Source organism: Elephantulus edwardii, unplaced genomic scaffold (assembly GCF_000299155.1).
Source record: "Elephantulus edwardii isolate Elephantulus edwardi_28Jun2011 unplaced genomic scaffold, EleEdw1.0 scaffold00548, whole genome shotgun sequence".
NCBI lineage: Eukaryota > Metazoa > Chordata > Mammalia > Macroscelidea > Macroscelididae > Elephantulus > Elephantulus edwardii.
In genome coordinates this window covers 244223-256502 of record NW_006400298.1, presented here as the reverse complement: position 1 = coordinate 256502, position 12280 = coordinate 244223, and the positions used below count along the sequence as shown (strand labels likewise).

General features: G+C 40.4%; 1 protein-coding gene across 1 annotated transcript in view; it reads right to left on the bottom strand.

Moving 5' to 3' along the window:
* Window positions 1–3153: 3153 nt before the first annotated feature.
* The window catches only part of DDX25 (DEAD (Asp-Glu-Ala-Asp) box helicase 25), a 103500-nt gene continuing 94373 nt past the window's right edge, over window positions 3154–12280 (bottom strand). The window contains exons 11-12 of the mRNA XM_006903239.1: window positions 5855–6043; window positions 3154–3215 (exon numbers count right to left, since the gene is read on the bottom strand). Coding sequence (XP_006903301.1) covers window positions 3154–3215; window positions 5855–6043 — 251 coding nt within the window. The remainder of the gene's footprint in view (window positions 3216–5854; window positions 6044–12280) is intronic.

Genomic DNA, 12280 nt, shown 5'->3' with positions numbered 1-12280 from the left:
ACTTCTCCTGAACTTTCCCACATACAAATTTTATTATTGTTCTATTTTCACAATGGTCTTAACAGTATTTGTCCTTATGAGATCAAGTTAGTTTACTCAGCATAATGTTCTCCAGTCTCTCTCAAGTTATGTAGTATTTTAAAAATCATTGCTCCTGAGTGCTTCACAGTATTCCACTATGTGTGTGTATATATATGTATATATCATAATTTCTCAATCCATTCATCTGTGGTTGGATATTTGAGATGTGCCTGATCTAAGGTATGATATTTGCAATTACTTGCTATGCATCAGAGAGTTGGACAATGACTAGGGATGATAGAATAAGAATCTTATGTCTTTGAGTTGTGGTGCTGGAGAAGAGTATTGAATATACCATGGACTGGTAAAAGAACAAACAGGTCTGTCCTAGAGAGAGTGAACCAGGCCGCTCTTTGGAGGCCAAGATTTTGAAGCTCTGTCTGACATACTTTGGGCATGTTGCCAGGAGAGACCAGTCCTTGGAGAAAGATACCATGCTTGGAAGGGTAAAGGGCCAAAGCAAAAGAGGAATACCCTGGCTGAGATTAATTGACTCAGTGATTAAAGTAATAGGGGTGGGCGTGTCAGAGACAATGGAATTGTCTCAAGAGAGAGAAGAGTTCAAAACTGTTGTACATAGAGTTGATATGAGTTGCAAGAAACTCAATGGCAGTACAACATGCCATTAAAAATGTTGAATGAGGGTGAGCTTCTGTGGCATAGTTGCAAGAAGCTGCACTGCTATCCCAGAGGTTCACAGTTTGAATCCACTAGATGCTCTGCTGAAGAAGGCGGGACAATCTCCTCCTGTACCAGTCAGATTCGATTTGACTGTACATACATTTTAAAAAAAATTTTAAAAAGTTGAATGAGGTCTGAAAATATGTGGCTTTTTCATTTGACTAATGCCAGGGCTGTATCCTGTCTCCACATCTTTTCAATCTTTATGCAGAACAGGTTATCCGTGAGGCTGGGCTCTATGAGGAGAAATGTGGTGTCAGGATTGGTAGAAGATCTATCAACAATCTGCGTTATGTATATGACACAACCATGCTTGCTGAAATTGAGGAGGGCCTGAAGTACTTGCTGCAGAAGGTCAGGGACTGCAGTCTTCAGTATGGATTGAGACTCAATATCAAGAAAAAAAAGATTCTCACCACTGGGCCAATTGGCAGTATCAGTATGGATGGTGAAGAGATTGAGATCGTTCACAGTTTTGGTTTGCTTAGCTCCATAGTCAACACTCTTGGCACCAGTAGCCAGAAAATTAAAAGACAACTTGCGATGGGCAAGTCTGTGGGTAGAGACCTCTCTAAAGTGCTGAAGTGCAAGGATGTCAGCCTGAAGACAAAGGTACACCTGATACAGGTCTTGGTCTTTGCAATAACTTGCTATGCATCAGAGAGCTGGACAATGACTAGGGATGACAGAAAGAGAATTGATGTCTTTGAGCTGTGGTGTTGGAGAAGAGTGTTGAATATACCATGGAGTGCTAGGAAAACAAACAGGTTTGTCCTGGAGAGGGTGAAGCCTGGCTGTTCCTTGGAGGCAAGGATTCTGAAGCTTCTTCTGACATACTTTGGACAGGCTGCAAGGAGGAACCAGTCCTTGGCGAGGGATGTCATGCTTGGGAGGGTGGAGGGACAACACAGGGGAGTTAGACTCTAGATAAGATGGATTGATTCAATGACAGGGCTAATGGGGGTGGTGTGTTGGGAGATGATGAGATTGGCACAAGATAGGGCAGAGTTTAGGGCTCTTGTATATAGGGTCAGTACGAGTCACAGGCGACTCAATGGCACATAACAACAAGAACAAAGTGCTCAGCTATGAACCTGAAAGTTTTAGCATATGGCTATTCTGTGGAAGTAAAATGTAGCAATCTGCCCTATAAAGATTACAGCTTGGAAAATCTATGGGATAGTTCTATTCCATTTTACAAAGTCGCCGTGAGTAGAAATTTCAAAATTTCAAAAGGTTTTGGGAGATACACCCGCTCAAATGCCCAAACCAGGAAAACAGTAAGCGCCATCTTGTGGCAAATAGAGTAGCTGCTCAGACTGTAATTAGGTGTCATGGAGTGCATTGTTGTTATGTGCCATCGAGTTGCTTGCTACTCAGCGAGCCTATGTACAATAGCCCTAAACTCTGCTATGTCCTGTGCCAAATGCACTGTCTCCGACACACCCATCCAGATTACCCCAGTCACCGAATCAATGCACCTCCTAGCCTTCCTCTCCTGCGCCTGCCCTCCACCCTCCCAATCATGATGTCCTTCTCCAAGGACCAGTCTCTCCTTCCAACATGACCAAAGTATGTCAGACAAAGCCTCAGAATCCTTGCCTCCAAGGAGCAGCCTGGTTTAACCCTCTCCAGGATGAATTTGTTTGTTTTCTTTGCAGTCCATGGTACATTCAATACTCTTCTCTAGCACCACAGCTCAAAGGCATCTATCCTCCTTAGTCATTGTCCAACTCTCTAATGTATAACAAGTCATTGCAAAGACCATGGCCTGTATCAAACGCACCTTAGTCTCCAGAGAGACACCACTGCTCTTCAGTACTTTAGAGAGGTCCCTAACAGCAGACTTTCCCATTGCAATATGTCTTTTATTTCCTGGCTGCTGGTGCAAAGAGTGTTGATTGTGGAGCCAAGGAGACTAAAGCTGTGAACAATCTTGATCTCTTCACCATCCATCCTGATGTCGCCAATTGGTCCAGTGGTGAGAATCTTTGTCTTCTTGACATTGAGCCTCAATCCATATTGGAGGCTGCAGTCCTTGACCTTTCAGCAAGCAGGGTTGATTGGAGTGTATTACAACTGTCTAATTCTGCTCCATCTCACAATCTCCATAATAAACTAAAACCAGACACATTCCAGTAGCAAAAATGTTTACCTTCAAAAAGATTTGGAATATAAAATAACTGTGTTTATTCAAGAAATAAGAAGTTTTACATCCATTTAACTTCAAAAAGACTTCAGGTTTTAAAACTAAGGCTACTACAGCATTTATTTTGCCAGATGTGACAGTTCCATGTTGAAAATGTTCAACAAACAACAATTACCTTCAAAACCCAACAAGACATTTTTCCACATAACCTAGGATATTTCACAAATGATAAAATTCTTTCTTCAGTATTCAATCTTTTCAATCTCATCCATATCTTCAGGGTCAAGCTGCTTAATACTGCTGTCTGAAAAATAAAGAAAGTGGATAAGAATTACCATAGAAAACTGGATCTTAATTCTACATACCTATTAATTTCTGAAGACAGTAATATCTTTGAAAGTATGTTTTGATACCTTGAGAAAGCCTTGAGATAGGTAAATTCTCTAGATTAGACAAGGATGGGATGATGATAAATAACTCTCTCAAAAGCCACTGGAGAGGCAGCTAGTGACAGGTTTCAACTGGATGGTACATAACAACTACCTGAAATAATGGTAAGTGTACCAGAAAATGAGGTATATTGGGCCAGAAAAGACCTGAGAGGGGGCCTATGTGAGTGAAGAGAAGATAAGTATGAGTTAGGGAGGGTGGAGGGTGAAAGAGAACATAAGTTTTCCTACATGTGGGTCACTTCCCAAGATTAGGTTGCACAAAGTTCTCACAGTAACAACAGGCTTTATTTGTTTCTTCTCTCTGCTCCCTGACATTCTCTCCAGTTATTCCTAAAACAGGAGTATATAACCTACAGTCCCTGAATGGTCTCAGTTGTTTTGTGCTGTCAAGTCACTTTCAACCAAGAGTGACCCCTCTGTACAACAGCTTTGAACCCTGCTCTGTCTTGAGCCAATTCCACTGTCTCTGGCACACCTAACCTAGCCCCATTACCCAGTCACTGAGTCAATCCATCTCATCCAGGGCCTTCCTCTCTTGCACTGTCCCTCCACCATTCAAAGCATGATGTCCCTCTCCAAGGAATGGTCCCTCTTGGTAGCATGCCCAAAATATATTAGATGGAGCTACATAAGTCTGCAATGCTTCTAAAACTATCTTCCAATGTATATATGTGGGTACACATCCACAAACCCACAAAATTATTGCTATTAAATCAGAAGTAAATGATAGCTTCAATGGGTCTTCAACGGCTGTAAATCACAAGAGGAGACTATCTTTGGTGGATCCAAACCACCAGTCTTTGTGTTGGCAGCACAACTCCTTACCCATATAATATACACAGGTGTGTTTATATGTATGTATGTGTGTGTGTGTGTGTGTGTGTGTGTGTGTGTCTATGTGCATTTTCCTAAGAACAGTGTCTACTGCTTTCAGCAAAGATTAAGCACCACTGTCCTGAGACAAAATCAGCAATATATCTACAGTCAATAATGTGTTCCTTTTCCAATGCTCCCTGACCAAATCTTGGTTCCCTTTGGGAAGCAACCATTCCAGAACAGGAGACTTCACATTTCTATCAGAGTGTCACCAGCCAGTCCAAAGGCTCTGGCAGTTCATCAGAGGCCACTTTGTTAAGTGGGGGAGGCTGGAGGAATGACAGCAGACAGCCTGGTAAGTCAAAATTGTGCTAAATGCGATGATGACAGAGGGAGGAAAGTGTAAAAAAGGTTACTGACGGCAGAATATAATCTCAGAGAATTTGATATCTCTGTTTAAAGTAATCCAGTTCCCTTTGGACTAAACAGGTTGAAGAGGTACTGCTGAGGTACTGTGGAAAGGAGACCACAGGTAAGTCTACTTCATTTGATGTCGAAGGGCATTTCTCCCTAACTTTACCGATAAACAGACAATTCCATAGGTTCACCTCTGTGCATGTCTTATTCTTTCTTTCTGAAATGACCTAATTTTGCTTTAGAACTCAATCACCACAGGTGTAAATTGAATTTCCCATGAAGAGTTCTCCAATATTGTCTGTTAGAAACAAGTGTCTTGTGTTCCCTTATAACTCTGTTCATACTTCTTGGTATACTGAGCATATAGTTGCATTTCTCTCTGGTTAGAGTGAATGTTATTTAAAAGCACAGGCAATAGCTTGTGCACACAGTGTATCACAAAAACTAAGAACTGAAATGCTTAGGGACTCATAACTTATTAGAAACACAATAGTACCTCGGTGGCATAATGGCTAAGCACTTGACTGCTAACCTCACAATCAGCAGTTCAAATCCATGAGCTACTCCACTGCAGAAAGATGTGACAATCTGCTTCTATAAAGATTACAGCCTTGGAAACCCTATTGCTGTTGTTAGGTGCCATTAAGCCAATCACAAAGCCTATGGTGCAGTTTATTCTCTCCTCAGCAATACAGAAGAACATCACCATCTGGTTTTTAAACTTGTTTTTCAGGAACTAAACTTGCTACTGTTGTTGTTAGGTGCCACTGAGTTGACTTTGATTCAAAGCAAATCTATGAACAACAGATCTAAACCTCACCTAACTATGCACCATCCTCGAGGTCTCCAAAAATGCAAGTTGCCTCTAACAACAAGGCTGTTACATGCAGAGAGATGAGCAGATAAGGAATGCTGACAATAAATCGTCTATAAAGGTTACACAGTTTTAAAAGGCAGACCAGGAATTAATAATCTAGGTCTGATTCCAAAGCACATGTCTTTTGTATACCACAGGGGGGAAAAATCTTATTTGATGAAGATATGAAAATCTCCAGATCATGGAATGAACATATAAATCATGTTAATTTCACTTTATTTTAAAATTTTTCTTCTAATATCATACAGGAATTATTTCATCAATTGTTGCCCATGAAATCTCAGTCCTAGGGATTGAACCACACACTTGTAGACTAGAGCTCCACAATATACACCACCCAGTTGCAGGGCTAGTTTGTAACACAGAAGTTGTGCTACTCACTGAAGTGGTCCTGGATTTTCATTAACAGTGGCAGCTTATCCACTTCAATCATGTTGAAGGCAAGGCCTTTTTTCCCAAAGCGTCCAGCCCGCCCAATACGGTGCAGGTAGGTCTCATAGTCTGGTTCCTCTGCTTGGTTTAAAGGGAGGTCAAAGTTCACAACAACTGTGACCTGCTTCACATCAATCCCTAGAAAAGGAAAAACAGTGCAGGGCTCTGTAACTTTTTCCTTAGGACATAGCTATTCAAACAACACATTCACTAAGGAGATTTTTCATATAACAGAAATAATCTAGAAATCAAATCTGGCTTTAAATATTTGTCTTTGATGCTGTGTAAGAGTGTCAGCCAAAGGGGGCAAATCATAGGGTCCCACAATTTGATGGATGGAGGGAGGAGTGGATAAAGGAAATGAGAAAGAGGGTCAGTGTTGATTAATTTTATAAAATATAATGAATCAGAATGATTTCATGAAACACAACAAGAATAAAATGTTTGAAAAACAATGTATACAAACTTTGTAAGCAAACCAATATAAAACTAAAAATTGTAAGTGTTGGCCAAAGATAACCGTAAAGCCTTAAATGTGTGCAAAGAATGAGAGAGGGAGAGAGTGCGTGTTTTTGGTAGGAGGAACTCTCACTCAAGTCACAGAGCCACTACTGTGCTAAATCCACAGTGTGCATTCATCCTTAATCTTCTGTCTCCTTATTCATCACTGTATCCCAACTTCACTCTTATCACAATCATTTTATCTGGTTAGGTCTTTAGTCTTTGCCTCAATTATTACAACAATTTACAGATTGGCTTCCCCTCCATCTTCTTCTCACTTCTCTAAATGTTCCTATGATAGTTACTACAGAAATATCTAGGTGTATAACATCTGAATTCAGAAGTTAAATTGTTCTCAAATTGTATGAGATGAAATTAAAACAATTAAAGTTCAATCATCTAAAGTATATTCTCCTAATCCATAAATTAAATACATCAGTAACAAGGTCTTAGCCATTTTACAACATTCTGTAAATTCTCATTCAACTGAACTGCTACCTATTCTTCAAAGTCTTTCAAATTGAAGGTGGCCTAGGAATACTTCTGTGATTCCCCAGGGCATTTTACATCTCCCTGCCTACTAATAAACGGTCTAGATTATGATACCTATTCTCCCTGCACTGGGATTTACTCTGAAGGTCTTGGTGCTCTCTTCCTTCTAGGGTCTAGAGAAGTGCTGCTGTCTAATATGTCAAACAATCCTGGGGCTACTTGAATTAAAATGAAAAATTCAGCTATATTTGCCATATTTTGCTAGTGGCTACCAACTGGCCAGGACAGAAAAGAGTAACTCTACTGCTGTAGACTTCTACTGTACAATGCTAGTCTAGAGTGATGAATGGAGGACCAGGATTTCCTCCCCTTTTTATATTACTTTTACAAAGTATTTGTAGCATTCACTGCTAACGTAGCAGGTTCTCATAGTTGGAATGCTGGATTTAGGCAAGTATGTATCATCTCAAACCAATACTACAGAGTTTACTCTAACTTACAGGTAACCCTTCTCTAAGTTTTGTAGGCTGGAAATTACATGGGAGAAAATGGTTCATCTTTCTCCCACATAATTACTGGTGGGATGTGGCCTTTGAGTTAGCAGTGCTACACACTATATCACCAAGGCTTCTGAGGCAAGATAAAGATGTAATAGGATGAAAAATTGCAAAGATTCAAAGAGGGGGCAACAAAAAAATATTCTCAAGTATTTGTTGTTGTTATGTACCACTGAAACAACTATGATTCATAGCGACCCTATGCACAACTGTTCTGGACCCTGCTCTATCCTAAGCTAATCATACTGTATGTGACAAACCTGCTCCCAATTACCCCAGTTACTGTGTCAATCTACCTGACCCCTGGGGGTCTTCCTCTCATTAACCCAGCTACTATGTCATTCCATCTCACTTGGGGTTTTCCTTTCCTGCTCTGTCCCTCCACCTTATCAAGCATGCTATCCTTCTCCAAGGTCTCTCCTGGCATCATGCTAAAAATTGTGTGAGACAGAGTCTCAAAATCCTTTCCTTGAAGGAGTAGCTTGGTTTCACCCTTTCCAGGACAGACCTGTTTATTCTCTTGTCCAGAATCACAACTGAAAGGCATCAACTCTTCTTCCGTCAGCTTTGGTCACTGTCCAGGCACTCAGATCAAGTAATTGTGAATACTATGACCTGGATCAGGAGCACCTTAGAATTTAGGCTGACATCATTGCTCTTCAGCACTCTGGAGAGGACTCAAACTGCAGATTTTCTCAATTTAATTCATCTTGATTTCCTGACAGCTGGTGCCAAGAGTGTTGATTGTGGACCCAAACAAATAGAAATGGATAACAATCTCAATTTCTTCTCCATCTATCATGGTGTTGCCAACTGACCCAGTGGTGAGAATCTTTGTCTTCCTGATGCAGAGCTTCAATCCATATTAAAGACTGAAGTCCTTGATATTCTGCAGCAAATGCCTCATGTCCTCTTCAGTTTCAGCAAGCAAGATTGTGCCATCTGCACAACATAGGTTGCTTATGAGTCTTTCTCCAATCCTGACGCCCTAATCCTCCTCATAAAGTCCAACTTCCTGAATGATCTATTTTGTATATACATTAGAAAGGTTTAGAGACAGGATGCAGCCCTGGCAGGCACCTTTCCTGATTCTGAACCATGCAGTGTTTCCCTGCTTTGTTCCGATGACTGCTTCCTGGTCCAAGTATATGTTTTCATGAGCACAATAAACCATTCTGGGATTTCCATTCTTCTCAAAGTTAGCTACAATTTGTTGTGATCCACACAGTCAAATGTCTTTTCATAGTCCATGAACAGACATTCTTCTGGTAGTCTCTGCTTTCAGCCAAGACCCATCTGAAATTGATGATAATTTACCTAATGTCATGGCCTCTTCTAAACTCAACTTTTATTTCTGGTAGTTCTCTGCTGATGTACTGTTCCAGTCACTTTTGGATGCTCTTCAGTAGGACTTTGGTTGTGTGTGATATTGTTTGATAATTTCCACTCTGTTGGATCACCTATCTTTGGACTGGGAATAAATATGAATCTCTTACAGTCAGATCCCAGGTGGCTGGCCTCCAGATTTCTTGGCACAACCTGATGAGCACATCCAGGGCTGTATCCGTTTGTTGAAATATGTTAGTTGGTATGCCATCGACTTCTGGGACCTTGTTTTTTGCCAATTCCTTCAGAGCAGCTTTAACTTGCCCTGTCATCACCATCAGCACTGGCCACCTGGGAGAGCAGATCATCATTGGCACAAAAAACAGGAGGCTTGAGCTACCATATCAAGTTCTGGCTTCAGGGAGGGAGGAAGAGAGTGCTGACTTGGCAAGGCTAGGGGTAGGGAAAGGATGGAAAGTTAGGTGGAGAAGTGGATGCTGGTGAATGTGTGTGTGTGTGTGTGTGTGTGTGTGTGTGTGTGTGTGTGTGTGTTGGTGGTGGATGGAACCAAATCACATGTGCCAAGAGGCTGGAAGGGACGAACATAAATGTGTTTACTTTTGTAATAGAGAAGAGTCTTTCATCTATTTTTCTGTGTAAAATGGTGGTCTGTTATATATTACTCTAAAGCTAGTTTAGAAAGACTAGCAACAAGGACTGGCCCTCCACTTCTGAAATAAGAGGCCTTTGAAAACACTTATGCACAACAGAGTACACTTAGATCAGACTAGCAGATATAATACCTGAGACAGAGTCCTCTGTTTGGCAAACACAAGGAAGGAAGAACAGCTGCAAGAAGAAACTGGTGGCTGGAAAGTGGATTATGAGAAGCATGAATGTAGAAAATCAGATATTGTTCAAAAAGAAATGGAACACATAAATACTGATGTAGGCACTAACGAAATAAGATGGAATATCATGGATATTTTGAATCAGACAATCACATGATCAACTATGCCAGACATGAAAAGGTGAGGAAAAATAAGGTTGTGTTTATAGTTAAAAAGACCATGTCTAGATCCATTTTGAAATACAATGCTGTGAGCAACAGGATAATATCCAAACACATACAAAGAACATCCGTTAATATCATTATCATTCAAATATATACACCAACAACCAGAGCCAATAAGGAGGGAAAAGTTATTTCTACCGACTTTTGCAATCAGAAATCAATTGAACATGTAACCAGGATGCACTAATAATAATAATGGATGATTGGAATGCAAAACTGGGGAACAGAAGAAGGATCAGTAGTGAAAAAAAAATAGACTTGGTGATAAAATGATAGAATTTTGTAAAAAAATTTATTCATTGCAAATTCATTTTATAAGAAACACAAACAATGACTATATACATTGCCTCATCAGATTGAATACATCTGTGCAAAAAAATCATTGGAGAAGCTCAATATCAGCTGTGAAAACTAGGCTAAGTGCTGATTGTGGAAGAGACTATAAACTACTCATAATTAAATGTAAACTGAAGTTAAAGAAAATGAAATTGAATCCACAAGAACCAAAATTTAACCTTGAATTTATCCCATCAGAATTTGAAAACTATCTCAGGAACAGGTTTGAGGCCTGGAACACTAATTAGCAAAGGCCAGGTTAGCTGTGGGAGGACATCAAGAATATCATCCATAAAGAATGCAAAGTATCATTACAAAGACAGAAGAGGAAGGCAAGATTGTGAAGGATGTCAGAAGAGACTCTAAATACTGCACAGAGGCATCAAGAAGCCAAAGCAAAGGGAAGAAACCAGGAAGTTAAGGAGCTAAACAGAAGATTCCAAAGGATAGCTCAGAAGACAAAGCAATGTATTATAATAAGTGCAAAGAACTGTAGTCGGAAAATAAAAGGGGATGAACTCACTCTGCATTTCCTAAACTGAAGGAACGGAAAAACAAATTCAAGCCTCAAGTTACAACACTTAAGGATGCTATGCGCAAAATATTAAGTGATCCAGAAAGCATCAAAAGAAGAAGGAAGGAGTACACAGAGTCACTGTATCAAAAAGGATTGGCTGACACAGAATTCATGAAACAACTTATGTTCAAGAAGTATGAGAATGGTGTCACTCCAGAGACAAAGGAAGACAAAGTAAGCTTAGCTTCAGGAAATAAGGCGCATCAGGTGGGAAAATGTGCCCAGAGCCAGAGTGAGGGTTTTTGTGGGGAAATGATACTGAAACTTCCCTGGGGATAGGTTCTCTATTTGGGGATCCTTGCTTCATTGTTGCTGGGACATCCCATGGGACAAACAGGACAAGAGTCTGGGAAACAGAGCCACAGGAAGAGACTATCTCAGCTTTCTGCAAGAGGGAGGGCTGACTTGAGATCCCCCTGCACACAACTGTATAGTTGGGGGCTCTGATCTCATGCCACTGTAGAGACAAAGGAAGACATTAAGCTTCCAGAGAAAGTGCAGGAGGGGAGACAGGATTGAAACTTCCTGGGGAATAGATATCTTCATTTGGGATCTTTGCCTCCTCAGATGCAGGGCCATCTCAAGGGCCAAACTGGACAAGAGAGTCTGGGACACAGAGCCACAAGCAGGAGAAAGACTTTCTCAGATTTTTCATCTGGCACGTTGAGCTACAAAAAAAGAACTGACTTAACTCTCCACTAGATAAAAACTGCTTGAGTGGAACACCTGATCTCAAACCACTTGGTCACTTCATAGGCAAAGGAGGACAACAGAGTTTGGGACAAAGGGCACTTTAAAATAAGATTCCTGGAGGGCTGCTGCACAGAGAGAAGCTGGAAATATAGGGAAAGGCAAATTTTCCCAGAAAGGACTTTGCAGTAGAGGGAGTGGCTCAGCCCATGGATTGAATATTTTGTCAACCAATTATATCACAAAGGTGAGAACTACTGACAAATTTTGCAGACATAATCACAACAGCCTAAAACTTATCAAGAAAAACTTCACATAATGTTGAGAAAGCAGCAGGCATCTTCAAAAACTGTCAAAAACAAATTAAGCCTTCTCACACACACAAAAAAACAACAAACCAACCAAAACCCAAAACAACAAAACACCAAAAACCAGAGAATATTGCAGACCCAATGAATATGTCGGAGTAAAGAAGGAAGATGGATATATGTTGATATGGAGACATTTAAAAACCCACGGAAAAAAGTACAAATGACGGAAGAAACAATGGAAGCCACAAATAAAGGGAATAACCCAAAGGTAGAGAATAAAAAGAAATATATTGATGAGGAGTTATTTGGACAGCTTTAGAAGACAATGTAAATGATGGAAGAAACAATGGAGACGATTGTGTACCAATGAGGGAGTTTTTCTTTTGCTTTTCAAGGAGAGGAGCAAATGGGGGGGAGGGGGTTGTGCGGGGAGAAGGGTGCAACAATGAATGAATGGAATCCCAAAATCTCTGTAGATGTTCATTGAAATGAAAAATAAACAACCTAAAT